At 40.6% G+C, this 27,832-nt stretch overlaps 3 protein-coding genes across 8 annotated transcripts; 1 reads left to right on the top strand and 2 right to left on the bottom strand.

Moving 5' to 3' along the window:
* Positions 1 to 3,335: 3,335 nt before the first annotated feature.
* gnb3a (guanine nucleotide binding protein (G protein), beta polypeptide 3a) lies at positions 3,336 to 9,077 on the top strand. 4 transcript variants are annotated; one of them, XM_075466710.1, is made up of 9 exons: positions 3,336 to 3,402; positions 4,206 to 4,325; positions 4,540 to 4,688; positions 4,951 to 5,014; positions 6,880 to 7,042; positions 7,122 to 7,188; positions 7,286 to 7,487; positions 7,585 to 7,801; positions 7,919 to 9,077. In XM_075466710.1, exons 2-9 carry the CDS (start codon positions 4,269 to 4,271, stop codon positions 8,023 to 8,025), a joined length of 1,026 nt encoding a protein of 341 aa, XP_075322825.1. In that variant the 5' UTR covers positions 3,336 to 3,402; positions 4,206 to 4,268; the 3' UTR covers positions 8,026 to 9,077. The 4 variants fall into 4 exon arrangements, with proteins under 4 accessions (XP_075322825.1, XP_075322823.1, XP_075322824.1 ...); XM_075466708.1 differs by lacking the exon at positions 3,336 to 3,402 and adding an exon at positions 3,983 to 4,058; XM_075466709.1 differs by lacking the exon at positions 3,336 to 3,402 and adding an exon at positions 3,994 to 4,068.
* A 680-nt stretch (positions 9,078 to 9,757) lies between these two features.
* On the bottom strand, positions 9,758 to 12,843 carry cdca3 (cell division cycle associated 3). Its single transcript, XM_075466706.1, has 6 exons — positions 12,776 to 12,843; positions 12,001 to 12,155; positions 11,802 to 11,922; positions 10,833 to 11,720; positions 10,654 to 10,721; positions 9,758 to 10,144 (listed from the first exon to the last, which is right to left on the bottom strand). Exons 2-6 carry the CDS (start codon positions 12,130 to 12,132, stop codon positions 10,052 to 10,054), a joined length of 1,302 nt encoding a protein of 433 aa, XP_075322821.1. The 5' UTR covers positions 12,133 to 12,155; positions 12,776 to 12,843; the 3' UTR covers positions 9,758 to 10,051.
* A 1,028-nt stretch (positions 12,844 to 13,871) lies between these two features.
* On the bottom strand, positions 13,872 to 26,824 carry pex5 (peroxisomal biogenesis factor 5). Of its 3 annotated transcripts, XM_075465822.1 has the most exons (17): positions 26,581 to 26,824; positions 24,365 to 24,522; positions 24,207 to 24,245; positions 23,960 to 24,077; positions 23,694 to 23,840; positions 23,398 to 23,482; positions 22,845 to 22,935; positions 22,455 to 22,577; positions 19,923 to 20,036; positions 19,447 to 19,530; positions 18,995 to 19,114; positions 18,636 to 18,779; positions 18,417 to 18,487; positions 17,913 to 18,134; positions 17,635 to 17,800; positions 17,375 to 17,532; positions 13,872 to 15,104 (listed from the first exon to the last, which is right to left on the bottom strand). In XM_075465822.1, the coding sequence occupies exons 2-17, from the start codon at positions 24,476 to 24,478 to the stop codon at positions 14,858 to 14,860; spliced, it is 2,043 nt and encodes a 680-aa protein (XP_075321937.1). In that variant the 5' UTR covers positions 24,479 to 24,522; positions 26,581 to 26,824; the 3' UTR covers positions 13,872 to 14,857. The 3 variants fall into 3 exon arrangements, with proteins under 3 accessions (XP_075321937.1, XP_075321938.1, XP_075321939.1); XM_075465823.1 differs by lacking the exon at positions 19,923 to 20,036; XM_075465824.1 differs by lacking the exons at positions 19,923 to 20,036; positions 22,455 to 22,577.
* Between the last annotated feature and the right edge of the window lie 1,008 nt (positions 26,825 to 27,832).

Genomic DNA, 27,832 nt, shown 5'->3' with positions numbered 1-27,832 from the left:
CTTGACAAAGGTTTCCCACAGTAATCCTTTGTCACGATAATGTGGTTATACCAACTTTTGATGAATGACATCTGTCAGCCGTCTGAGGGATAGAAAAATGAGGGTGTCCAACTTACCCTTTACACACTGAAGTTCCTGCGTGACTTGAATGGTTTGATAACACTATGTGCTGTAGAGAGAAAAAAATGCATATTTCTTCTAACCTTCTTTTGTAAAACATTGTTTTCAAACATTTCAATGATTTTCATGCACATTTGTTCAAAAACTTGGCCTATCTTTACTCCTCAGACTCGGCCTTTCATTGATGCAGCTTTCATCCCATATCATGATAGTGAATCATCTGTTGATATCAATTGTTTGAAATACCAATTTTTTATTAATTTAGATTTTTTTTGCCACATTATTAGCCCTAAATTGGCCCCATCCCAAGTTTTTTTTTGGAATGTGCCTTTAAACAAAAAAATAATTCAGTTTAACAGGCAACATGGGGTCATTAGAAACACTTTTCAAGGTGAGAGATTTTAGTTCAGAATCATTCAGTTCAAGCTTAACAATAAACACAAATCGGAATCATCTAGTCCTCACAAACTGTTGCAATCAGCAAAAAAACAGCAGCTGTGATTATGTGAAGGGATTCCATGAAAACATGTCGGTGAAAAATGTTTTCAGAAACTTACTGGAAGCCACTTCAGCAGCTGATTCAAGGATTTGATCTTTTTTTTTTTTTTTTTAATGTTTTGGGTGAATTGTGGTCACTACACGCACAGGGGCTGCAAGCCGTGCTGTTTCATAACTAATACAGGTGATTTACTTTGTTAGATAATGTGTGACAGCTGTGGAGTGCACTCTCTAACTGATAAGGCAGACAGTTATAAGCAGAACTCTGATTTCAGGGGTTTGTTTTGTTTTAACATCTAACCAGAGCAGAACTTGAGCAAAGCAAAACCAGAGGGATCATGTAGGGGCTTTTGGGAGCCACATGGGTGGGCTTGTGAATTTAGAAAAAAAAAAAGCAAGAAGGTGGTACTTTTGTAGTCTGACAGGACAGAGGTTATGATCCTGTACACAGCTATAGTAACACATATATAAAGTACATCATCACTGTATATGCACATGCTCGGTTGTGTTGTTTGCACTGTAGTTATGAACTAGAAAACTTTCTCTGAATGCTGCAGTTATTTCTTGTATGATTATTCCACCCAGTCGAGTCTCTGCTTTGCCAATGTCCCTCTCAGTCCATCAACTTTCTAATATTAACTTAATCTCAGGTTTACAAAACAAATCCTCCTGCCTCCATAGATCCTACAAAGAGTACCTTAGCACCATAAAAAGCCATGCTCCCAGGTTCTCTATTTATCCTGCCTCTCCCTCCCCTCCATGGTTTCCATCACTTAGTTTTCAACTCAGATTCACTGACTCAGATTCACCCCTGCTCAGGTCTTGTGACCCCCCACAGCCATGCACCTTGTTTGGTTTCCTCCTCTGTCTCCTCTCTCTTTCTACCTCTTTTACCACCACTACTTCCCCCACTCCACCTCCCCACCCCTCCTTTCTGTCCATCCCAGGTTTTATCCCCTCATCACTGATCTCCCTTCATCCCTCCAATCCTCATCTGTTCCTCATAGGGGCAGTGGACTGTGTGAGTGACAGAGAAATATCGCACTGTGTGCGACACCAAAAGTGAATGAGCAGAGGAAACTGTTGTAACACACGGGCTGAACTTATGACTTAACGACCTGAGGAAGATCCGTGGACGAAGAGTGATTAAAGTCTATCCAAACACCTTGAGAGGAGTCTTCGACTGGTGAGTAAATAGTCATGTGTTGCTGTTAACTGACTTTGTTGTCTTGAGCCTGTGCAGTTGTGCCATGCTGTTCAGAATCAGATTCAAACGTCAAATTAAACCGGGCTGAATGAATATTTATGAACAACAGCTTTTATAATTTGTCTAAATAGTCAAATGTGTCATAAATGTTTTCACTCTTACGCTGATTCATTCTTAAGTTGAATAGCGGTTGATATGTATACTGCATCACACTCATCATGACAGAGTTGTTCAAACATTGTTAGTTTATGAGGATGTCGAATTTATAGTGACACATGTTTAATACACTTATTTGTGTTTTATCTTTTTATGGCACATACAACAGAGGGATTTACATGTCAGCAGTAAACAAAGCTGGTATTATCTCATGCACCGATAATCTGAGTTAAAAGCAAATTCCCTTTGTTTTGTAATTCTTAATACCGTCAGACATAGCATAAAAAAATGCATTGTGATTTTTTCTTCTTTTTTTACACAAATTGATGCTGATAACTTGAAATCTGACAAAAACATTTTCACATTGATGCACTTAAAAAATGTAATTACCATGAATCGGTGCAGGTCATTAATTTATATTTTTGCCTACAATTGCCTGATAGGTACAGAAGTATTAAAGGAATCATTGTTCAGTCTGTCTTTTTAAACAACTCAACAACAGCCATATTCAGAGCTTTTTTAGATATTTTTTTACAAGTTGTTGCAAGAATGCAGGACTTTGATTTTTAACTGGTCAGGAACTGTCAGCAAAGCACCCAATTCACTGCTTAGACTCAAGTCCACGGGCCCAGTCCCACCATAAAGCCTCCATCTCTGCCTCCTCCCTCATTCTCATCACACTATCTACCCCCCCCCCCATCCCTTTCTCCATCTCTTATCCAGATATAAAGAGCAGTCAATAATCGGATGAGAGCAGATTTGATTCAAAAGGCTTCCCTTAAAATCTCAGCCAGTAGGATTTAAAACTCACTCTCCTGCCTTGCCTCTTACCCTCCGCCCCGTTAGATCCCTGCCTCCCCTCCACAGGCCTCCTCTTCTCTCTGGTAGTGCTAATGCACTATCCAGCAACCCCCAGTCATTTAAACACATGGGTAAATAGCAAGGATCCCAGGAACACATTGGCAAAAGGGCAATATCACGACGAAAATAATCAAGTGTTCATTAGTGGTGTAAGTTCCGCAACTGGAACAAAAGCATAAAGTCCCCTGTTTTCAGCTTTATGGACAATGTAGCCATCAGGAGTTTAGGGAACCTGCTCTGCTGGAGTGTTTCGTTGCGCTACGCTGCTGGAAGTCAACTCTCTCATTTTATTTCAGCTTGTTTCAGGCCATCATCCATTCACTTTAGCATTACAGATAAAGTCCAATGGCAAGCAATTAAATCAGGTCTCTTTCTCTTCGCATCATTCTCTCCTTCACTCCCTTCCCCTCCTTTTCACTTTAAACAAATTAAAGGCAAATCCTCTTGGTCATGTGTTATGACAGGGACTCTCATTCAACTAGTGAAAGAGAGAGTGAGAGATTGCTGCAGGGACCAAACGATAAAATCAACGCAAGCATTCCCTCCTATCAATTCCTAAGGTAAGATAAAGATAATAGTATTCTGACTACTAATTGCTTCAATATAGAGTAGGTGAGGTTTGTTATATTTGCACACATACAACAGGAAGAGGAGGGTATTGTTGAGAAGGTTGGCTGTACAGCTGTCTTCCTTTCCCATTTGAACAACTCTGTACTCTGTTTTTTAGACTTAGCATTTGTCACACTGTATGAGTTCGACCATTAGGTGATTGGTTTACTGCTAGTAATAGTCCATTTAATCATGACATTACTAAATTCAATAGCCATCAACATTAGGTGAGAGCTCAGCGGAGTGTTAAATGGCACAAACTCCCCTATCAGTGTTTTGAATTTGTTGTGAGCCAAAGAGCTGATACACTTATAACATTATTACAGGACATACTGGTTTGTGTGTACATTCAGGGTGAGGATGTGTGTTCTTGAGTGTCACATCTGAAGAACAAACTTTCTCTGTCAAAGTCATGTTTAGATATGCATACAGTCATCATCTGTGTGTGTGTGTGTGCACACGCGTAAATTCATATGTGGGTGTGTCCTGTGGGTTTCTCTGTGAGTTTCTGCGTATTTACGAAAGTTTGCAAAGTAGACGAGGGCTCGTTTGACTTGCAAAACAGCACTTACTTAGAGTCCGGCACTAGGGAGGATAACAAGTTGAGGTGGGTGCAGGTAAAATTGCGGCATGAAATCATAGCACAGGCAGTGCTGCAACAGGAAAATAAAGGTATGAATCACAACTTTTTTTAAAGAAATCTAACTGAATTCCATTATTTTGTTTCCCCATTTCTCCTCTTCTTCATCTCTAGATTACCAGCTTTGCTGACATCTCTCCTCGTCTCCGTTGGTGACAGTGCCTAACAACCATCGCCATGGGTGAAATGGAAGAACTGCGAAAGGAGGCAGACAGTCTCAAAGACCAGATCACTGTAAGTGGGCCGTTTTATTCCATCTGTGGTAAATCGAGAGAGCAATATGACCATCTATTATATCAGTATATGTGACTTGGCTTCTCACTGAGGTTCATGATGCACTCTCAAAGCAGTCTGACACTGTAACTACTGCAATGTTATTCATCACTCATCTGTAGGTGATTACTGTTATTGATCTGACCAGCTCTGTTTGTGTTTGCGTGCTCAACAGGCTGCTCGTAAGGCGGTGCAGGACACCACACTGCAGGAGGCAGCAGCTGGGATCACTGTGGTGGGGCGTGTCCAGCTAAAGACCAGGAAAACGCTAAGGGGTCACCTTGCCAAGATCTATGCTATGCACTGGTCCGCTGGTGACTCTAAGTAAATACATAAAGCCTTGAACACAAATTGAAAGGACACCATGTGTTTTGTATCATAGCCAAGATATTACAAGATATTAAATCAAGTGAAGGATATTAGAAAAATGGAGAGTCGATATAGGCAAGATGGAATTGTGAGGATACATTAGATTTCAGAATATAGATTTCTTCAATTCTGTTTGTGCCCGATAATTATCAATGAATCATCTTTCTTTTCTTTCTCTCCATCACTCATATGTTTTCGTGTTATTTCACTCCACCAGGCTGTGTGTCAGTGCCTCACAAGATGGAAAACTCATAGTATGGGACAGCATCACAACCAACAAGGTAGGAGGAGTAAAATCCCATTGAAGCAGTCAGTGGTGGAAGCCGGCAGATTTTCATGATGTGAAGCTGTGAATTAGTGTTTTTAGCCATAAATTGAAACTGATCCAAATGTGGTCAAAACCTTCCGATGTGCTTTCATCCTCAAACACACAATAAAACAAATGAAAACTCACTTTATGAAGCTCATGAGAATATATTTCTCCATAGCTTCAAACATTATTGGCTCAATAAGCAGAGTTTAAAAACATGGCTGTAAACACGGGATAACATTTTGATCATCAAACACTTAATTCTCTTCATTCTAATGAAATTTGAACAGTTTGTGCCTTCTTTAGGTGAAGATTGAATTGCCTGTCTCTAATGGAAAACATGATGTTCAGGCGCCGAGTGATAATTCAGAATATATCTCCACATTGCACAGCAAAGCTCTCAGACGTTGACCGCACGGAAATATTAATTTTTTCTTGTAGATCAGCTTTATCCCCATTTAATATTTCCCCTGCAGGTCAACACACATACAAGCATGATTTACTTTTGTTGGGGGGAAATATATGGAAGTTTTTCTGTGCCATCAGAGTTTGAATACGAATTTCTAATATCGAATTTTTACAGCATCAAAATCAGACTCTGAATTTGAAAAACCAACGGTGTAAAAAAAAAATTCAGTGGAAAAATATTCAATGGAAAAAGAACCAGACTTAACGTCCGGGTAAACAGGGAGAAGCAATCGATCCCTGTCTCAATTCATCAGATCAGCTCAATGGATATTCAGTAATATCTATTACTCAATTTTACTAACACAAATGGCAAATAAAGTAAACTCACTCACCAAAGCACCATCACCAGCGTTGATGGACATGGCTGATCTGTCCAATGGAGCGTAACCTGATTGGCTGCCGTTGGATGAATTGAAACAGGGATCGATTGGTTCTCCCTGTTTACCGGGACGTTGAGTCTGGTTCTTTTTCCACTGAATTTTTTGAAGTTGAATTTTTTTCCACTGAATTTTTGGAAGTTGAATTTTTTTCCACTGAATTTTTTTTTTCCACTGTTGGTTTTTCAAATTCAAAGTCTGATTTTGATGCTGTAAAAATTCGATATTAGAAATTCGTATTCAAACTCTGATGGCACAGAAAAACTTCCATACAAATAACCTCTTTAAATTTGTATGTAGCATTTATTAACACTGATGATAAATTGTTTCATTAAGTATTTCTGGACTTTAAATATTCATGTATTTCAGTCAGATTTTTGCACACATTTAAAACCTTTTATTTATGTGTTCTGGGAAGATGTCTGAGGACTTAAAGTATTGTAACTGAACCTTACCCAAAACACTTCCAAATGCACATTTGAAAGTAGTTATCTTGTAGTACACTTAGTTTGATACTGAGGTGGCCTCAGAAATTGGATCAGCCAGAAGGTTCGTGGCTGTCAGTCTACCTGCGTGAAGACAAGAAGCAGGGAGGAGGTGCTGTGCTGCTGCTCATAACACTTTGTGTGTGCGTGCTGATGATTAGTTTGTCCCAAAAGATTCAGTGGCTGTATGAAGTTAAGTGTCTGAGTATTGTTATTGTAATATTTGAGACTTCAAAATCCTATTTTTTTCATGCTTCCATTGGGAAGATAAATCCATGTGTTTCTAAATCAAATAAAAATGTTGAGAGGATTTGTTTAATATAGACTGTATGGTACGAGTATCTAACTCTCTAACATTATTGTGTTCATATATAACTCTATCACAGCACACTCAAAGTTCTTACTAAAAAAATGTTAAAAACTGGTTTATTGTGCGTTCATTGCTTTAAATCCATTTAGTTTCTGCGGTTTCATGACAAAGACACCTCCCTTCTGTGTGTACCCAGGTGAGCGCCATCCCCCTGAAGTCGTCGTGGGTAATGACGTGTGCCTATGCACCCTCAGGAAACCTCGTGGCATGTGGCGGTCTGGACAACATGTGCTCCATCTATAACCTAAAGGGCAAGGATGGGAACGTCAAGGTGATGCGTGAGCTTGCTGCACACACAGGTAAGACAAGACGATCTTCTGCTAATTTAATCCACTGATATCTTGGAGCGCCTCATGATGTTTGTCTGTGGTCACCCAGGTTACCTGTCATGCTGTCGTTTCATCAGTGACAGTGAGATCATCACCAGCTCAGGAGACTGCACCTGGTAAGATTGCAGTATGAATTACTGATCTAAAATGATGCTATGTCCCTCTCCGTATTTAAACTAGCCTGATAATTGTCCTTGTTTTGTCTCCTTTTAGTGTACTATGGGACATTGAGACGGGGACCCAAAAGACAATTTTTGCCGGACACCAGGGAGACTGTATGTCTCTGGCAGTGTCCCCAGACTTTAAGTTTTTCATCTCAGGGGCGTGTGACTTCACAGCCAAGCTGTGGGACATCAGGGAGGGCGCATGCAGACAGACCTTTGGAGGCCATGAGAGTGACATCAACGCCATTGGGGTGAGGACGAGGAAGACTTCCATCTCAGTCTTAGGCAGAGCTGTATCTCTTTCTCTTCCAAAGAGCGTGATTTTTTACCCACCTGCCTTTCTTCCAGTTTTTCCCCAACGGCAATGCAGTGATAACAGGATCCGATGACGCCACCTGTAAGCTGTATGACCTGCGAGCCGACCAGGACCTCATCACCTACCAGGACTCCGGCATCATGTGTGGGGTGACCTCCTTGGCCCCCTCGAATTCTGGACGGCTGTTACTGGCTGGCTACGATGACTTCAACGTCAACATCTGGGACACACTTAAATCTGAGAGAGTGGGTGAGTGCAAGTGGAAACCAGAGAGAGTTGAAGCTGAACCAGCTGTCAATAGCTGTCTTCTTTCAGTGGCACTTTGCTCAGCTGACATCATGTTTGTTCATGTTTGCTGACGTTCAGGCGTGCTGGCTGGTCATGACAACAGGGTGAGCTGCATCGGCGTATCTTCAGACGGCATGGCGTGCTGCACAGGATCCTGGGACAGCTTCCTCAAGATATGGAACTGAGGCTGTTCCTCTCCAGCGAGCAGAAAGAGAGCAGTCAATATCTGCCCGGCAGAGAGTGAAGATTAAGAGTTTGTAGGAGGGATGAGAGTCGAGGACCCACATAGGGTGAGAAGAGGGTGTTTTAATTGTGCCAAGTCCTATCTAACATTGGAGAGGGGTTATATTGTGAAGATTTTCTCCTCTCCCTGTCACATTGCGCTCTCACTTTTCTTCTCACATTATGCGGGAATTTGGGGTGGGACAAAAGGGTAAAGAGGCTGAGAAAATATCATTCCTATCAATAGGTAATTAAACTATGATTTAGGTGGCTGAAAGATGCACTTATTGCAGCACTTCAAAGATCTCCCATTGAAAACAGTTGCCAAATGGAAATGGTAGCACATTAGACAGAATTGAATACGTGTTGACTTACAGTCTGTGTAGGGTCACACAAGCTCTACTTATATGCTGTGTTTTATATCGAACTGTAGGTTATGTCATATGAATAATATGAGCATTTTTGCATTAATGTTTCTGATTGTTATTTGTTCTTAGTTTTGGTAGATTCCCTAGATACTTACAATTATTTTCTTTAAATGAAAATTGAGTCATAGTTTGCAGATACATTCGTGTTTGTTTTGTATGTAACTGATGGACGACATTTAACAGGAATTTGGGTCTTGTTATTTGGCCTAACCCCTTGATAGTTAGACCTGCAAAGTGCTTTTGGTAAACTGCTGAATTGACAGCTTGGATGATAAGATGGTATCTCATGGTTCACTGAGCACTTACAAAAAAGAAACAAAAAAAAGATGACCGGTTTTTCTCAGGACAAGACTCTGTATGAGTGTCATATGGATGGTAATGGCTCCTGTGTGCATATACATTTGAACGTGTATATAACTGCTTACTTTTTCCTCTGCATGGTAACAGGTGACCTTGATGGACAGTTTGTGTACATATAGATTTAAAAAAAAAAAAAAAACTTGGAAAAATGTGGACTGCCTCTTCTCTGAAACTTGACAAACACTGTGCAAAGTGAAGCAATAATATCTAATAAACATGGGATTCTGCATGACAAGCCTTTAGTGTTCATTTCTGACATGTTGAGCTCAATGTGTCCATTATCAAATGTCATCACTTCTGCTCAAGCTTTGCTTTTTAGGTGTGTAATGGTTTCCAACTCCTTTTCACTATCAGTCGCCACCATTTACACACTGGCAGGAAGAGTAGGCGGGGCCTGCACATCATTTTTTAGATGGTATATCAGCTGGTTTATACACTGGATGCTGCACTCAGATCCAGTTGAGCAAGCGGCACATACACCCACTTCCATCATACAGCAGGTTTGTCTGGATGTTAACAATGTAGAAACACATAGATAACTAATTACTGACTGCTCAATATACTTAATTCCAGGCTCTGCAATAACCAGCAAATAGCTGCTGGTTATTTGTTTACACCTCTGCCCAACATTTAACCTGAAAATGATTAATGATACAATATGGTGGTTCTAATGGCATCACCCCTTAACAGCAATCTTTTCCCTCTCAGTTTAAGAGAAACTCCTCACACACACCATTCTTCACTACTCCTATTAATGAGTTTTGTTTTAGTTTTCTTATTTGGTTAAAACACACAAACTCTACATTTCTTTATGGATAAACTTGAAATATCTGTTGTTCTTTAGTAGCAGTGCCAGCGGCATGAGATTTAGAGGACAGGGTCGATGTCAAGCTTTTATTCTGTCAGTGCAAATATTAAGAACGAATAATGTTTACAATTTACAGATCAAGGTTAAAAGTTCTCAAAAATAAAAGACAAAAAAAAAAAAAAAAAAAAGCACAAGAAAAACATAGTTTACCATTAAAAGTTGCAAAAGTTTTACGTTTATAGAACAGCCAAACAGAAGGGAAATGCAGTTAGTTGCAGTTAAGAGACATATATACACAGAGGACAAAAATCAGTTTATGAAAACTATACACGTAAAAGGACATTTTTAAGAAACGTCGAATGGAACAGAGTCTGTACACGTCACTGCAGAGCATCATCTGTTCTCCTTGTCCACAGAGATCACCAGCGCTCGGCGGTCCATTGGCCCGAGCCTCTGTTTCTCTTGGGTGGACACCTTCAACTTCATCTGTGAAATGAAGAAAAAAAAAAAAAACATCATTCCAATGACTGATTTACTTCAAGTGTTGGAATAGTATGTGCGCAGCTTCATCAGTTTACATGCACAGCAATATTCAAATATCAACTCGTTTAGACTTTACTCTGAATAAACTGATTTCAGATCATCTTGAACTGAATCGTTCAGAGAAAGTAATAATCAAATTAAGCCATGTGGAGCAGTCACATTATCCACACAAGTAGAGTTTAACTGATTTGATAGCTATGGATGTAATGAAGGGTTTGGATGGGCACAGTGGCCTCGGGGGATGTAATGTGAGTGTGGTTCATCAATCAAACAATGCTGCGTAAACATGCATGTTGGAATATGAATCGAATACCATATATGCAGCTGACGTTAGCACCACAATTGCATTGTTGTCTTATTCGGAAAAAGGTCAATAGTCCCAATATTAGTTAATTTTTTGCAGTTAATCTGAATTACAATTGCAAAAACCATCAGCGAGTGCATGTTTGTACCGGAGAACGTTTATCTCGGGGTGAGTTGGTCTCCTTAAGCATCTGCAGCGGGGAGCGGCCTTCAGTACCTTGAGAAAGAAGAATTACATTTAAAAAAAAAAAAAAAAAAAAAAAAAAAAAAATGTGAAACCGAAAACACAAAATCTTGTTTAACCAAAGCTCACAAACATTCTACACACCTTTCAGCTTAAGTTTTCCAGACTGTCCCTTGTTTTCATTGATCACGTTTTTAACTGCCACACGGACAGCGAGAGGAGACGAGCCCCCTTTCCCAATGTGTCCCTGCACTCCTCTGGCTCTTAGCCCAGTGGCACCAAAGCCTTTTCCCAACCACTGAGGCTTGAACTCCACCTGACTGGGGCTCTTTATGTCAAAGGTGGGGCAGCGGATGCCAGTGCAGACCTGTGGCTGCTGTGGGCTGGGGACAGCTGGTGGCTCTGATGGGGAAGATTCTTCAGAAGGTGGCAGCTTTGGAGATTCCTCTGGCTTTACAGGGGATTCTTCAACAGGGGACTTCTCCACATCAGTAGTATGAGAAGGCTCAGAGGACTTTGGTTCAACTGAGATAGAAGGAAGGGCATAGGTGTGATCGACACCATCCCCAAGTGATTCTACACTAGCTTCTGGGAAAGAGGCACTTTCATGGTGCACCTCAGCATAGATTTGAGATGAGGTTACTCCTTCATGGCATGTTATCAGGCTCATGCTGAGTCTCTTGTTAACAGGTGACTCTCTCGCTTCTTCGGCCTCCTCCAGGCCAATATCTTCCTCAGTCTCTATCTCCACGTCCACCTGAGGCTCCTCGAGAAGCACAAAGGGGCTCAAGTTGCCTATGTTATGCACAGGGAGCAAAACAGGGGTGGCCAGGAGGCTGGCATGTGCAGCTAGTGACCCAAAGTTGTGGGGCAGCTGAGAAGCAAGAAGGGGCACAGTGGAAGCCAGCTCTTCAGCCCGGAGGTCCTCCTCCACAGCATCACTGAAGCCTTTCTGGGGTCCTTCTGTGGCTTTGCCGTCGGCCTCGTTGTGGAACAGCATGCCAAGACGGCGAGCTAAAGACCCGACAGTCGCTGAGGGCACAAACAGCAGAAGAACAGAGTTTTAAGAGTGAGAAAAGACAAACTCAAAGTTAGCACAGACAAAATATTTACCTCTCATGACGTCTCTGACAGGGGTGCGGGTGATGCCTATGGTAGGCGAGCGGGGATCACTGAAAGCCTGGAGACACTCGCTTTTCACCTCAGCAGACATTTTGGACTCAAGTCCACCAACCTAAGAGGGACAAATACTCCTATAACCAAATGTTTCCCCAGAGTTTACACAATATCTGGTGACAAACAGATAATCTACCTGAATGGGTGTTCGATCTACGCCGGCCGAGGGAGAACGTGGATCTATCAGGTGACTGATATGAGTTTTCTTGAAGGCTGGTTCTGGTTTCATCACTGCAGGTGCAGCCATTTTGCTCTCACTTGTTCCCATGATGCTTATTTATTAGAATATAGCTTGAACAATGAATAAATAAGAAAAATCAACATAAGAACATGCAACAAGAGCATAAACTATTAAGCTATATAAATAAATTACAGTGAATAGCACAGTTCATTAGATTTGCCTATTAATTACACCAAATGAAATGTCCAAGTCATAGTAGGTGATCTCCAGTCAAGATGTCTTCACAGTCATGTGATCACAAAGCTACATACAGTAACACCTAAATAAGCCTAAACAGAACACGGTGAAATCGTCATGTTTGTGGCTTATTTGTTGGGTTTAAATGCATATCAAATTACTATAGTAACCGATTAAAAAAAAAAAAAAACTTAAGTTATACAATTCTAGCCTCATAAACATTTATATGATACATATTTCAACCTAAACCAGCTTCTTATTTAATTTAAATCACTACTTTAAAAGAGTACATTTACATTTTAAGTTTCCATATTAGCAACGAACTAATTGGCAGCTAACCACAAGGCAGCTTAGCCAAGGTCATGTGAGTTTACTTCATTCATACTTTATTAAACTGGGGAACTGATGGTAGCGTTTACGCTTTGAGTTTTACGGTTAGAAAAGACACGGCTCACATAAATCAAGCTGACCGTACATTTCTTTCTTTCCTTACCTTAAACGAGACAGTCGAACAGACCAGCACCTGAAGATCCCTTTCACTTATCCCACGCCACACGGTATAAACAGGAGCTCAAGACTTTTAAAACATTTAAATGGGGGAACTGCGTGCGTGTTATTTTCAAACGAGCCAATAAACGCGCACTTCCGTTCTGCCTTCTCGTCGCTGATTGGCTTAGATCGTGGAGTTCTACAACTGGGCGTGGCCTCCTGATGATGATACGTTTGAACGTTGAAACAAATGCACGAGTTGTTTTTCTCATTCAAATAAAAACGAAATATTGAGCTGGGAATTAAGGGGAAACACGCCTCACCTCATTTGATGTAGTTATTACTGCTGTTTGTCTACTTTTGTCATTTTTTCCCCCACACACGTTACAGTAGAGGACAAAACCGGATCACTTTAAAAGTTTGCGATTACTGGAGCGTTGCAAAAATAATGTCACATTTTCTGTTAATTCCACTACTGAATAAAACCTGGGTAAAGTTATTTGGTAAAATTTGGATTGAATCATACATTTATTTTTTCAAATGAATAAAAATAAGCTCCTTTTTACTGTACTTAATGTACTTTACTTATTCTTACCTTTAGCTTATTTTTAAATGTATTCGTCTTTTTAATTTCGAGTGTCTTGTTTATTTTTCTTTACTAATCTTCGCACCAATCACCAAAACAAACCAATACAACTTTCTTGTGTTTTTTAAAAGTTTACTATTAGAGAGAAATGGAGACTTTTGCTTCTTCAGCACATGCTTTAGCTTTTTCTACTGTTTACATCATGGATGTATTATATTTTTATTTATTCGTTTATTTTTGCCATTTAGTCATTTATTATTATTTAGTTAGTAGTAGAATTATTATTGTAGTTTTATTGTTGTTAATTCATCATTGTAAATATTTAAAAAAAATGTTGAGCTACTTGACGAATTTGAATTTCCCCCATTGGGTGATAAATAAAGTATTTTTCTATTCTATTCTATTCTATTAACATGCATATAGTATATATGGTAGCCTTCCAATATGACCATATTGCCTACATTCATAAACAATTATGGTGCACTGTTCAAATATAAGAGATCTCACTCACAGATGTTTGTAATCAAAGCTTTATTGCTGAATATCATATTAAACATTGCAGTCAGGATACACGTAGCCTGAAAACAATTGTAGTGCATCAATTATGTTACAATACACAGTATGGCATATAGCATTATTTTACAATGAAGCAAATATTGTTTTACAAGAGAAAAAAGGAAAAGAAGAATGAAAGAGGGGAGCCCAGAAAATCCTTCTCAATGACGAGCATTATGTGATTTTATCATCCAATTTCCGATTAATGTCCCCCAAGTAATCCCGACACGTACTCACAACTCATCATAACAGTAACAGTCCTGCTGGTTGTCTGTTCATCGTCTCGGCAGAGTAATGATCAATAAAAAATTAAATTAAATATATAAAAAAAAACAGAACTGCAGAACCTTTGACTTGTGTTTCTCCTCTGAACCTGCACGACTTTCCGCTCTTGGGAGCACTTCTGAGTGAAAAGCAGCACTCTTTCTAATGTCACAGCAATATTGTACCTTTAATCTACATAACCGCAGATTACTGACAGGTAATAAAACCAGGGAGAGTACTGAGTGTCTTCACACAAACTGACATAACACTGCTGGCTACTGAATACAGAAAGGATCAACTCATGCTTTGTCTTTCTTACTTTCTTCTCTGAGAACAAACTTCAAGTAAATGAAAGTGACGTTCGTTCCAACAGATCAGCAAAGAGGGAAATGTGAGGACCGTCAAACATGTGAGATACAGTAGCATGACTGGATTACTACTGACTGCTTATCTCCAGGCAGAGACAAATACTGCAATACTTAGCGAGAGTCATTCAAACACACATAATGAATTCACATGGTGAAAATGTCTTCGAGCACGGCTGATATCACAGTGTATTTTCTCTGCCATTTCTCTCGAACATCTGTGCCATGTTCCGGTAATTCCTATACATCATTCACCAAAACATTTTCCTCCCAGCAGACCACATTCACACTCAATAAACCCTCCCCTGGCTGATCCTCATTCAGTCCCACCATCCACCTCTCTCTGGCTGAAATAAGCCAGCAACGTGTCCAAGTCTCGCCGGTCAGCGGCAGCGTACAGAGAGCTCTCTCCCATCATGCTGAGAGCCATTCGCAGGGTGGACCAGATATTGTCAGACATCACTGTTGCGGCTGCAACTCCAGGTCCCCTCGCGGCTCTCGCTCCGTCCCCTGCTGCCTGCCGCTGGAGAGACAGAGCCTCGAGGAAGTGCTCCACCGCCTCTCTACAGACAAAATAATACACATGTTCATATTTACACCTTCAAGACTTTGACATTAACCTGAACAGACAATAACTCTCAAAGGTTATTGTAAAGAGATCATATCTAAATTTGACATTATTCGGTACGTTTACATGTGCAGCTGAGTCGAGCTACGGTTACAGCCCGACTTTAGACTTTATTAGACTGCCAATCCCGGTTCCCAGTACATGCAGTGGATCGCAATCAAGATATTAATAGGAGTGAGTTCAACGCCGCAAAACTATAAACCGTTCTGTTACCTCCAACTTTATCTGTGGGAGATCATTGTACATGTAAGAATGCTAATAAGAAGCTATTTTAAGTTACCTGACTGGTGATTTTGTCAGATGATGCTGGGGATTATAGAATCAGGATTTTATCAGAGAGCTGACGCATACTGTTGTCTAAGAGCAGCTTTACCGGGAAATCAGCTGTAAAGAAGCACTAAGATGGAACTTTGAAGCATGTTTGGAGCCCCTGAACCATATAATTCTCTCTTTTCGAGTGTATGCATGCAGAGCTATTGGATGAACAACCGCATTATCCGGGTGTATTAACTTGATTTTGAGAAGCTCGATTTTGGTTGGATTGACATGTTTTTGTGCATTTCAAAAGTCCAGTTTTGGCCAAAATAACAACATAATTTGCATGTTTTATAGTGTCATGCATGCAATATACAATATTTCAACAGCACCACAACCTATTGAATACTGTGGCATTAATGACGGAAATATTATTGAGCAGCCTCTTTAGTACTCCGAATTACCTTTAACACACAGTAGATTAACCTAATAACATGTCAAACAGGTGCATTAATAATGGTCCTGTTTACACAGCAACAACTTAATCAGTTCACACCTGACATTAAAACGTGCCTTCACCACCTGTAACTGGCTCTCATTTCTTAGTTCTATAAGGAAATACATGTGCTGCAAGCTTTGAGAAATAAACAGGACAGATTACAAAACCACTGATTTAAAATAAATAAATAAATAAATAAATCAGTGACCTAAACGGTATAATAAATTCAAAAATTGAAAGTTTCAGATCCATCCGACAGACTTTCCAGGCAGCTGTGCCACAAATGCAATATCACAGAGAGGTTAAAGAGGAAAAAACGTGAAATGATCGATTTGCAATGTTGGAAATAACTGCATCAGAGTACCCCTGCAGACACAAATTAAAGTTATTAAACTTGCAGTTTGCTGCAGTCTCTCTGTGCACTGAAAATGACTGCTCACTATAAACAGTAAATTTACCACCTGTTATACATAAAGGGACTCTGTGCACTCTATAATACGATGTGACACTTATTCTCACCTCCCTCCAACTCTCCATATTGAGTTCTTTTGTTACTCTAAAAATACCAAAAATAAGTGTGATTTGCCTCTAAAGGAAGGACATAAGGAACATAAGGGACAGCCTCCCAAATGTACAGTATATACCCAAAGTTTTGGCACTGCGTTCACAGAGCCACAGAAATGAACAAAAATGGGGGATTTTTCTGTGAATGACAAATCCTGAGTGTTTGAAATCAGTTATACACAGAATAATATTTTTAATGTAAACTTGATTAGCGAGAAATAATCTTCAGTCGATGTCAATGCATCCTCAGAAGACTCACACCGGCTCTTAATGGTTTCCACTCCTGACTGGATTACTCAGACAAACATATCAAATTGAGGCCACAATCACAAAATAAGAAAAACCTACAATTTCTTAATTCCTGAAGTACACAAGACAAAGACAAATTTGATTCGGGTTTAGCTACGAAAGGATTAAATCATATAGTACATCCTGTAAATGATAAAAAAAATAAAACATTAGAACTCTTAAGCCTAGCATATGCCTAATGATTCATATTTTACATGAACTTTAACTTAAATTAATTGGAACACAATTATATCAGTATTTAATAATCTTATTTGCTAGACGCAAATGTATTTATGAAGTTATTGCAGGAATGTGTTCACTTCTACGAATCTATCATCATCTGTAAGGCTGTGAGGCGCAGAATTTGTCGATTTAAAAGCAGATTCAATTGGTTTATTTATGTCCTTCAAAGTGAACGGCTTAGTCTAAACACTCCTTTTTAAAAGGCAGCCACAGTCACTTTGAATATAACATAAGTGGCATTCAATTCACTTTTGAAAAATGGTGAACTTTAGATCGTTGTCCCAGTTGCTGTCCTAGTTGAAGCAACTGGTGACATTTTTCTTATTAAAAAAACAAACAAAAAACTGCTCCCTCACCTGTGTGCGCCTAGGTTAACACAGCTGATTCCCAAGTTATAGCGACTGCGGATGAAACCTGGCTGCAGTTCCAGGGCTCTCCTGTAGGCGGCCACTGCCTCCTCTGACCGGCTTCCGTTAGCCAGTGTCGCCCCCAACTTGTTCCACAACAGGTAGTCCTTTTTTGGCAACAAAGAAAAAGGGGAGAAAACAGAGAGCTCGTGAATAATCAGAGTACACAATGCATGCGTTGGGATTTTAGCGCAAACCTCTTCGCTAACCTGTGGAGTGACTGAGAGTGCAGCACTGAAACAGTCCACCGCCTTGTCATACTCTCCACTGAGGTTGAAGAGGACTCCCAGCCCACACTGCAGCTGAGGGTCCACGTGAGCAGGGTCAGAGTTGGCTGCTCGTAGGAACAGGGACTGGACATCAGTAAACAAAGATCTGTGCAGGAAAAAACAAAAAGAAAGCGGAAAAGAGTCACTTTGGTATCACAAAGTTCAGGATCTGAATACTTAGTTTTAAAGCTAAAATCTCCCACGTGCGTCATACTCACTCTGGCAGTAGGGACCCAAACCTCTCCTTCTCCTTCTCCCTGTCTCTGGCACCATCCTGTTGGCACTCACGCTCATGCTGCTCCCACACAGAGTGGTATTTTGGATTGTGCTTCAGCCAATCACGTAGAGTCTCACAGGCCTGCCTGTGCAACGACTCATTCGTGAAACTGACAGCCAACGCCATCAGCGCAGTCAAGTTGTCTTTCTTCAGTTCTATACACCTAAAGGAGGAAGAGTGAGATGTAGAGAGGAGAAAGCAACACAAATATCAAATTAATTATATTACATGGGAAGAGATTCAACTGGAAAATTGTGGTGATACAAAATATAACTAAAGAGACACTAGAGGGAAGCTTGTGTACAGTATAAAAGTCCTCTAGGGACTCTAAAATTGTGTGTTATTAAATGCTAAAATATTTTATGTCCTATCATTATAAAATATACAACTGTGATTTATTCGTTCTGAATGTGAAGTCTGTAATTTTGCAATTCTCATATTTGACCTGCGGAGGGCGCCGATGGCAGCAAATTCTTGTTCATTCTCTGCCTGACAGGTTCCCAGATATTGCCAAGCCTGCAATTTGACACACGCACACACATTTTTTTTTAATGTAACCTTGGTTTTTTTTTCTGATTAAAACAGAAACATTTTTCACCTGCCTTCTGATGTTAAAGTTTATTTTATTAATTAATGGCTGATCAGAGACGTGCAAGAGTCTCACCAGCTGGTTGTCTGGTTCCTTTTGTACGGCGCTTTCAAAGAAACGTACGGCTCCGGGGATGTCCCCTGCCTCCATCCTCTTCACTCCCTCTGATAAAGGGTCAGGGTGGGATAAGTAGGGGTTGTCCTCTTCAAACTGATACCCCTGAGAGAAACACCAGGAAAACAAGGAAACTGATGACAGCATTTCTATGTGTGTAATTATTACGGAGAATCATGCAGAGGCAGGACCTTATCAGGCATCTAGCAAACAGCAATACACTGGATATTATGTGCTGTTAGACATGACTGAGAGCAAAAATGCTGAAGTCTTCAAAGGCAGAAACAGTATTCCTCAGCTTTGAGGAGGCTGGCAGCTACCTTGTCATAAGAGGAGCTGAGTAGCTGATCGAAGTCAGACAGCCATGGATGGCTCTCTGCATCTCGCTTGGCCATCTCCTCCCACTCCTGCTGCAGCCTATCCCAGAAATCAACATCACTCTAAAAAAAAAAATGACGGACACACATCATTACTTCTCTGCCCGCTAACATCATATATCAGTCTGTGGTGCAGACATGATTGACCTTTCCTAAAGACCAGTTTATTGATGGAGTTCCGCTGTGCGACTGAGACAAGAGAGAAAGACAGGCTCGGTTTTTCTCTCCCCTCAAACAGGATTAAGTTACTTCATCAGGGGCACCTTCGTGCTCATCGTTCAGGAAAGTTTCCTCAACTATCAAGTTTCCCGACCTCCCAGGACACAACGTGCTTTAACCCCTTCAGTATCAGTTAATAATGTGGCTTTCTGACTTACAAGTAACTGTTGTCTCACCTCCACTGCAGCTTTGGCTTGTTGAAAATCCGGCCCTGCTGCGGCAAACTCGTCTACCCAGGCTTCAGCTGAGTCCACTGACACCTGAAGAGCAACGAAGAACAATGACAGATGCTGACCGGAGTATGTGTGTGCTGGATATATATATATATATAAAAAATTAAAAAAAAAAAAAACTGCTATGTGAATGGAGGATGGCGAAAAATGTAGAGGGAAGAGAACGTAAGAGAAGCAAAGATGAAGCTGGAAAGAGCACAGAAAATGCTTAATTTCTCACATTCCTTTCTTATATTTCTTTCTAATCATCATCTTTTTTTAGTTTATAAAGAAAAAAACACTAACAGCAACAAAATAACTGAAGGCTGAATGTATATTCAGTCTAGGAGTAGGACTAAAATCCATGTAAGATAATGGTAGCAAAGCTTTAATATAAAAATAACAAACATCTGTCGCTGCCACGACCGCAAAGGTCCTACCTGCCTGACGACTTTGGCCCACTGCTCTGCTTGTTTAGCTTTAACTTTCTCAATCTTCTTATTCGTCTCTGGGGGTTCCAAGGGAAGACTCCCTCCCCCCGTCTCCGTCAGGAACTATGGTGGGAGGCGAGGAGGGTTTGGCGGTGGCAAATGAAGCAATGTTTTCAGGGGGAAGAAGCGGCAGGTGAGGAGTTTTTTGGGGGTGGTTTTTGAGGGTTGGGCAGAGTAGGTGTAATTTTAGGTAGTACGAGAGGTAACGGATGAAAGGCGGTTGTTAATTGAGGGAATGGCAAGCCAAGAGTTCAGGGGGAGGTAAAAAAAAAAAAATGTGAAAAAGTATAAATCAAAGTTAGCGGGCCATGGAAACGTATGAAACAGTCATAAATATCATTAACAGGACTGAGAGCTACACATGTACAGCATGATGGGGAAGCCCATTTTCACCAGGAAAATAATAGATACAAACTGAGCGAACACTGAGATTAACATGTTGATCCAATCTTAATTTCTTTACAAATACAGAACGATGCGACTAAACCACGCAAAGGTGCGATAGATAAAGATATTTCAAATATTCACTTTAAACGCAATGTGATTATGGAAGCAAAAACAACCACTTGAAACTATTAAGTCACCAAGTGAGGATGAGCTGGCTGCTCCTCTTTCACCTTTAAACATTTTTTTTTTTAAATTAAAATCATTTTGAGGATTTTCAAAAGATGCACAATAAATAGGAAACCTCTCTAAGAGCTGCTAACGGCTCCAAACTAACGCCAAGTGGCGTTCTGAGGCCAGTAGGAGACTGCGACCCACTGCTGAGCCCCTCTGCTTATTTTCTATTATTTTTGTCTCCACTAGGGCTGTGGAAACGAACGCATCAATAACAAGTTAGTGACCAATGCTGATTAAATAGGTGCCTGTGGTGCGAGAAAGAAGAAGAGATGAAGCCCAATCTTCAGGATGAAAAAGAAAACGGGTCTCTCGACGGTACCGTCAACGTGCACTGTGTTATCGCGGGAGTGCACCGAGTCTTAAATATCACTTGCTAGCGAAACGCACGGCTGATGCAGAGATCTTCCCTTCCTCTTGCTGAAGGCAGCTTACGCTGAGCAGTTTGCAATAGAGACGCCTGGACGACTCCACCTGCAGTGAGGTGCAACAATGTGTGAGATTATTTTACTGTTGCATTCAGGTCTGACCTTCTGTTGTTGCTTGTAGGACTAGACTTTGCCATGAAAAGCTTTCAGCATATTTATTGATTTTCTTTGAGAATCCAGAGGATTGCTCCCGGACAGCTTTTGTCAAGAGAATGTGTTTTGGAGGCTGGATTTTGAAGGAATGAATTAATGAGCGACTGTGCTGTACCTGCAGCTGTGGAATGTATCAACAGCCTCCGCTTTGCTGGTAGAAGAAGTTTCTCTCAAAAAAATGTGCTCAGATACAAAAATAAGGTGCTGAACAAATTTCTTTTCCGGATTTACAGAAAAAGCTGCACCTGAAAGTTTGAATAAAACGGGAATAAGAAGTGGGCTGCGCTGACTTAAAGTGATCAAAGAGTCACACACTGGAATTTAAAAATTCACCATCAAGAGAAAGCCTTGTTCTTTTTCAAAAGCTCATATAACAGCGTGCAGCCAACTCTGCATTCTACCCGACTACTAACTGGAAATTAAGCTGGAACACAAATTTCAGGTCTTTTTCTTCTATTTTAATCCATGACAAAGAAGCTTGATAGAAACAAATCTCCTGATGTTGTACGCCTTCGACTCGGAGATAAAATCTTGACATATCAATCAAATTACCTTGGAGCTGACACTAGTGACCAAATATTTACATGCCCACGGGCCGTATTTTGCATTTCCCAATAAGAAATGATCAACTATAAAAGGTCAAAATGAAGTCAAATAAGTCGTTTTTCTCATTAAACTATCAGCTACCACATACATATCCGACAATAACACAATGAAAAAGTGATAAAGGGTGAAACGCAATGTCCAAATTCTGATTTCTCTCTCGGTGCCGACTTTTATTCCATATTCCATTTCTTATTTCCAACTTTTGATAAGTTTGATTTTTTTCTTTTCCAGATGGAAATGGTCTTCCACATCATCATGATTTAGTTCCATCCAAAAGTCTGTGAACTTCAGCAGCAACTCCAGGGAGCATTGAGTAAACAATAGCCGTACAATCTGTTTTTAACATGGAGTTACCACATGTCACAGAGATCAAAGCTCTTTTTTGTGTTATATCGTCCTGGTTCACACATAGAAAACTATGTTCTGACAGTCACAAGATTCCTCTCTTTGCAGAACAAATTCCAGCTGCAATGCTGTGCAGCCTTGAGATTCATATTACAGGGAGAGTGGTGGCTGCCTTTGGTAACATTTGTGGAAAAAGTTACTCTGCGTCAGATACTGGGGAGATGAGTCACATGGCAGAGCTTTCACTGTGCAAACGTGAACTAGTTTACTTCCCCATTAAACTGTGTTCCCAATAGTAACCATCCCGTCCTCGGTGGGCAGTGACTCATACCTGATTGAGGTTGGAGGCCCAGCTCTTAGCCTCCGCGGCCTGAGCTTTATCTCTGAGCTGTTTGTCTGTTCTGCTCTCCACTGTCACACTGCCCTCGCCAATCTGCTTAATGAATCGCAGGAACTACACAACAACGAAGAAAATGAGAACAAAGAAGGCATTTACCATTGCTAACCAGTCAGGTTTTGCTATTAAACACCTAATGTCTTGAGACAAAAGCCTTGGGAGATAAAAGGGACAATAAAACTTGAGTTCATCCGTGCAGCACGGTTCTAAGGGTTTACTCTACAAAATGCTAAAGAAGAAGAGAAAGGATATGGTGACAGATGTGTAAAAAGGAATGGCACATGGTAAGAAATGATCCATGAGAGACAGAGACACAGTGCTCACCTCTGTGTTTTGTAACTTGGGGTCGTCAACCTTTGAGACGAGCTCATTGGCGGTCTGTCTCAGCTCATCTCCAGCCTGATACTCCTTCGTCCTGTCAGATATAAAAACCTAAATAATATCAAAACTATACTGCGCAGAGGTTTAAGCCGGAAAAACAGCTCCGATTTCTTGTGCTTATGTGGGCTGGAAACATTCATGCAGGCTGAAGGCTGTGCTTTGCATTGTGTAGCCAGACGCCAGAGCAGGCCAAGGCCAATATTTTATACATCAGCTCTCACTGCCAGCACAAACGGCTCACTGACTTTTGCAAAAATAAGTTCTCAACATTGGCTCAACATTGTCAGACAAAGGTCGATATGGGTAAAGTTAGAAAAATAAAAATGCAAAAAAGGGAAATTCATTGGGAACATTCACTCAACAAGACATCAAGAACATTTTCGAGGTGTTCAGATGTTCTATTATTTGTTTACCTGTGCTCCTCTGCTCTTAAACAGCAGTCATTTACATAAGCCATTTATCATCTGCAGAGTTTCAACGCATCCCCTGCTCTCACCATTCACTCTCCTTTTCTCCAAGGTCCCCCAGCCACAACTTCTCCTCAGACTGCTCCAGGTACTCCTCCGCCCAGCGTCCAGGATCTGAAGGGGGGAAAAACGGCAGTAAAGAACACATTGTAAAAATGTCATATAGTTTCAAAACAGATGGATTTGTCTTGGACATACGCGCTCTGATCTCAATAAAAACTGATGACATAAGACAGACTAATGATGACTCCAGGAGGCCGAACTGCACATTAAGCAAAGCACATGTGACCAAAGCCAAACACAGACTGACAAATACTCAAGTTACCTGCAGCCTCAGCGATAAATTCTCTCGTCCAATCTGCATCTGCTGCATCACCGAGAGCAGTGAGCCCCGGCGCGGCAGCAGAGTCCGAACCTGAGATGAACTCGGCCGTCCAGTCACCGGAGAGGGCCAGCGCTGCCACATCTGGAGCTACGACAAGGAAATATGCAACGCGTTTTAAAAGTGCAGCATTGTGCAGCATTCATACCACGCCTACGGAAAATAGACTGGTATGTAAAACAGAGTGGGAAAAAGTAATAACTGTGAACCTCTCTGTGGAGCTTGTCTGTAGCTCTGCTGGTCAATCTGTTGCATTTCCTCCAACAGCTGACCCATGTCAAACGTGTGTGGAGGACGTGGTGGTGCCTGAAGGAACTCATTAACCAGCTGGAGGAGCCAAAACACAAGAGGGGTCATTTTAGAAACTATGTTCAGAAACTGCATATATTATACACCAAAAAGTGTTGCTGTTGAAAAGAAATATTACGAAATCAGAGGGGGAAAACCAGCACTGACCTCTTCCTCTGTTGCAATATCAATGGGAGTGGGGGGAATCTGAGGGAGAGAAATAAAAAGGTAGGAAAATAACAGCGCCTGCAAGTCTCCTGCCTGATATCAAGCAGCATGATACAGATGAACAAAACTGATTTTATTTCCAGCAAAAGATTGCTCACAGTAGGTGTCGAGCGGTGCCGCCATGCACCCTCTTCCTTGGTCACATGACTGGTCAACTTCATGAGGGGATTGGCTCCCCCACATTCTGCCTCCACCAACTCCCGCATCGCCATGGCAACACAAGGACGAGGCAAACCCAAACCAGACCACCTAAAAACTAGGAAGACAACAAAAAGATGCCCCACTCTGTTTATTTCGGACAAATGCTGAAATGTTACAGGTTTTTTTTAAGAGGTAGTGACGATAATTTAGACAGCAGGCCGGCTAATAGACATATAACGGTGATATCCTGCCACTGTGCTGCATTTTCTTCTTGCACCTAATAATGTACAATAATAACAACAATGAAACACTTAACTGCCAAACGTGAGAACAGATAACACCATCCCAGCTGCACTGTCACTGTTTCCTGTCCTGCACTCTATCTGCAGGGCCCTCAACTAATCCATACATACTGTATATAGGACTGCAGATATGCCTGCGTCTACAATTTGTTTAACCGATTAGTGAATGATCACTAGCTGATACCCTGAAACAATCGGTGGACTTAGGTAAATGAGAAAGGTAATGCAGAAGACTTTGGATGGCTAAGATCAATTAAAGGGATAAAATGCTTAACTTCAAAGCATGAAGTTTAACTATCAAATGAGGATGGGAGACTTTTAGATACATACTGTACAAAAACAAAGTAACACTATCTCCCTATGCTCATCTGCAGAAAACGACCCGTTACCCTGAAAAGTTTTATATCTTTTAAGACAAATATAACCATAAAATTCCCTTTCTCGTAATATTGTGCTTTGAGAGAGATGTGCAGCACCATAAATGGTAATTGCGCTTTTTATTCACCGTTAATCTTTAGTATTGTTTTATATCTCCTGCACTCCTAAAAGGGTCAGAAAAACTAATGTTTTTAACAGCTTACAGGTCAGGCAATGTTAAATCTGGAGGCTTCTACACTGCACAAATAGCCTCACGACACAGCAACAAATGCAGTATCCATCTGGTGCTTTTCATGTCATTTTCTGGCTTTTAGTGAACCATGAAAAATGAGTACACGATGGCCCAGCAGGCACAAAACACCTATTTTGCTTGGCTAGACAAGCAAGTTATGACAATTTCAATGTTTAATCGTTTTTCTGCCTTTCCAAAGAAGAAAATAAGTTGTTATGTTATTATCGATTTAACAAAAACCACAACCTATAATTCCATATATACACAAAATCCAACCCAGAACTAGCATCATACAGATATTAGGTCATATTTGGTCATCGTTTATCAGATAATCACTCACCTGATCCTCCAAAAGCAGAATAAGAAGTTAAATAAGAAGAAGATAAAGCTGTTATGACAAAGAATCGGATCAGATATGTAAACCCTGGAAATAATCACAAAAGAAACCCTGCTTCTCTCCTCGCTGAAGTACATCTAACTTTAGGGATGAATAGCTGATGTATTGCTGGCCTACGCAGCATCTCTAACCTCCCCACAGGGACACACAACTGCTACAATTTCCATAATGAAGTGTGCGAAACAGAAATTTAATACTCTGCACACTTCACTTGTCTCTATGCTGGTGCATCTATTCATTTTCACCTAAAAATCACCCCACATTGTACAGGTGCTCCGTTTATTGCTCCCTTTGTGGACCATGTAGATTTAAGGATAATGTGTTCCTACTGATTCCCACAGCTGCTGCATTATGATTAGGGTCAAAGTAAGAGGATTATAAAAAGATATTAATACACACATTATCACAGATAGGCCACTGACACCTGTTTATACAAAACAAATCCCCTAGGTACGGTAAGTCAATAGAAAGGCTGCCTCTTTTGGACCATTTATATCACTTTACAGCGAAAATTTTCATAAAAAAATTGTCAGTGTACACCTGAGAGTGAAAAGCTGTCCGAGCTCAGGTGCCTTAACTGGGAGCACTGGTACATAAGTGCAGCCCGATGCTAATTGTAGCCTCAAACCCCAACATTAGCTTTGTGAAACGGTGATCTCTGTTTATGTGTTCAATACACTGCTAATTAAACAACGAATCAAACTAAAGAAATCCCAACAGTGACTGGTCACCTGGCTTTTAAAACTAAGTGTAGCTGGTACACAGCTAACCAGCTAGCTACACAGGGCCAGTGCACAGATCATTCCTGTGGTGAGCACCCGGAGAAGGAGTGTGAATAGACGGGTAGCAGGATGTTCATCTCACCGCCGACAGCTGCTGCTGCTGTAGCCGAACGACGGTCCCTCCTCTCCGGTCGCTCTGTCTGTCCTCTCCGGCTCCTGCCTTTGCTCCTGTTTCTGCTTCTGCTGCTTTTCCGAACAAGTCTTCCAGCAACACGTCTGGACACCAACCGATGTGTGCTCTTAGCGCTCCTCTTTTATTTACCTTCCTCCTCCATGACCCACAAAACCCTTCACCGTCAGCTCGAAGAGTCGCGTAACGTTGCGGCGGTTACGTATTCCTCAACGGGCTTACGCACGAGGATGGCAGAGCCCATTGAAAAATAGCAGAACGTACGTTTAAGGTTAAAATCTACGAGGAGGAGACCAAAGTTCAGCAAAGGGAGAGCTAGTTACAAAACAACATGACTGAAAAAAGAAAATTGAGAGTAAAATGTGTACTACTTTATGTATTTGCACAATGATAGTTGTGACCACGTGTCAGTGTACAGGAGTTTTTTTTATTTTTTATTTCTACAAAGTATTTTGAACTGAACGCGATGAAAAAGTGGTAGGAAGAGAGTGCAGATGAAGGCTATATGAGAGGCGAATATTTATTTTGTTTAGTGTGAATAAAACAACATTTCACTAATGCAGTCCAATTAAAAAAAAAAGTTTGAACTAATAATGTTTGTTAGAAAAAGCTGATCAAATTTGAGGCAGATAAATCAATTGTCTTCAATCAGAGTTACATGTACGATCAGAGTGTCTTGTTCCACAGAATGGGGCGAAACAACGCATCAAAATGATAATACAATAAGATTAGAACTTTTTCTCCAAATCAATATGGAGCATATTAAATTATCATTCATGCAAAATTTTACTCTGCCTTTTGTAAATAGCAGTGAGGAGGTAACATTTATAAAAAGTGTACATTTACAGATTAAACATTTAGGATAAAAAATGTTATTAAATAAGATCAAATGCTTGACCAGCTAGGACATTAAAACAAGATAAATCTTTATTGCAATGCTACAAACCTAAGATAATAATAGATAAGAATATTTATCAGTCCCTCCAGGAATTTACCAGATTGTTGCAGCCAAAAAAGTTGGATTGTGTAACATCTTTTCTGAAAAAACAGCAACACATGTTACAAGGTTTTACTCGTGTTTTTCCCCCTTTCTTTGCAATGGAATTGTGGTTGAAATAAATTACCAAACTTGGAGTGTTTTTAATCAATCTAATGTCTAGATAAACGTTACTTATTTGTAGATAAAGAAGTGCACCTAGTATTC

This window comes from Odontesthes bonariensis, chromosome 5 (assembly GCF_027942865.1).
Source record: "Odontesthes bonariensis isolate fOdoBon6 chromosome 5, fOdoBon6.hap1, whole genome shotgun sequence".
Taxonomy (NCBI): Eukaryota; Metazoa; Chordata; class Actinopteri; order Atheriniformes; family Atherinopsidae; genus Odontesthes; species Odontesthes bonariensis.
The sequence above is the reverse complement of the archived record's forward strand: the minus strand, read 5'-3'. Positions and strand labels throughout refer to the sequence as shown.

Bases quoted from the DNA above. Each gene is read 5' to 3' on its own strand.
- gnb3a (XM_075466710.1), top strand. From the start codon at position 4,269: ATGGGTGAAATGGAAGAACTGCGAAAGGAGGCAGACAGTCTCAAAGAC. The intron at 5,015-6,879 runs GTAGGAGGAGTA...GTGTGTACCCAG, and splicing joins ACAGCATCACAACCAACAAG to GTGAGCGCCATCCCCCTGAA. The intron at 7,488-7,584 runs GTGAGGACGAGG...CCTTTCTTCCAG, and splicing joins GTGACATCAACGCCATTGGG to TTTTTCCCCAACGGCAATGC.
- cdca3 (XM_075466706.1), bottom strand. From the start codon at position 12,132: ATGGGAACAAGTGAGAGCAAAATGGCTGCACCTGCAGTGATGAAACCA. The intron at 11,923-12,000 runs GTAGATTATCTG...TGTCCCTCTTAG, and splicing joins TAGATCGAACACCCATTCAG to GTTGGTGGACTTGAGTCCAA. The intron at 10,722-10,832 runs GTGTGTAGAATG...TTCTTTCTCAAG, and splicing joins TGGAAAACTTAAGCTGAAAG to GTACTGAAGGCCGCTCCCCG.
- pex5 (XM_075465822.1), bottom strand. From the start codon at position 24,478: ATGGCGATGCGGGAGTTGGTGGAGGCAGAATGTGGGGGAGCCAATCCC. The intron at 22,936-23,397 runs GTGAGAGCAGGG...TATATCTGACAG, and splicing joins GGAGAAAAGGAGAGTGAATG to GACGAAGGAGTATCAGGCTG. The intron at 19,115-19,446 runs GTGAGACAACAG...TTTTTTTTTTAG, and splicing joins AAGCCAAAGCTGCAGTGGAG to AGTGATGTTGATTTCTGGGA.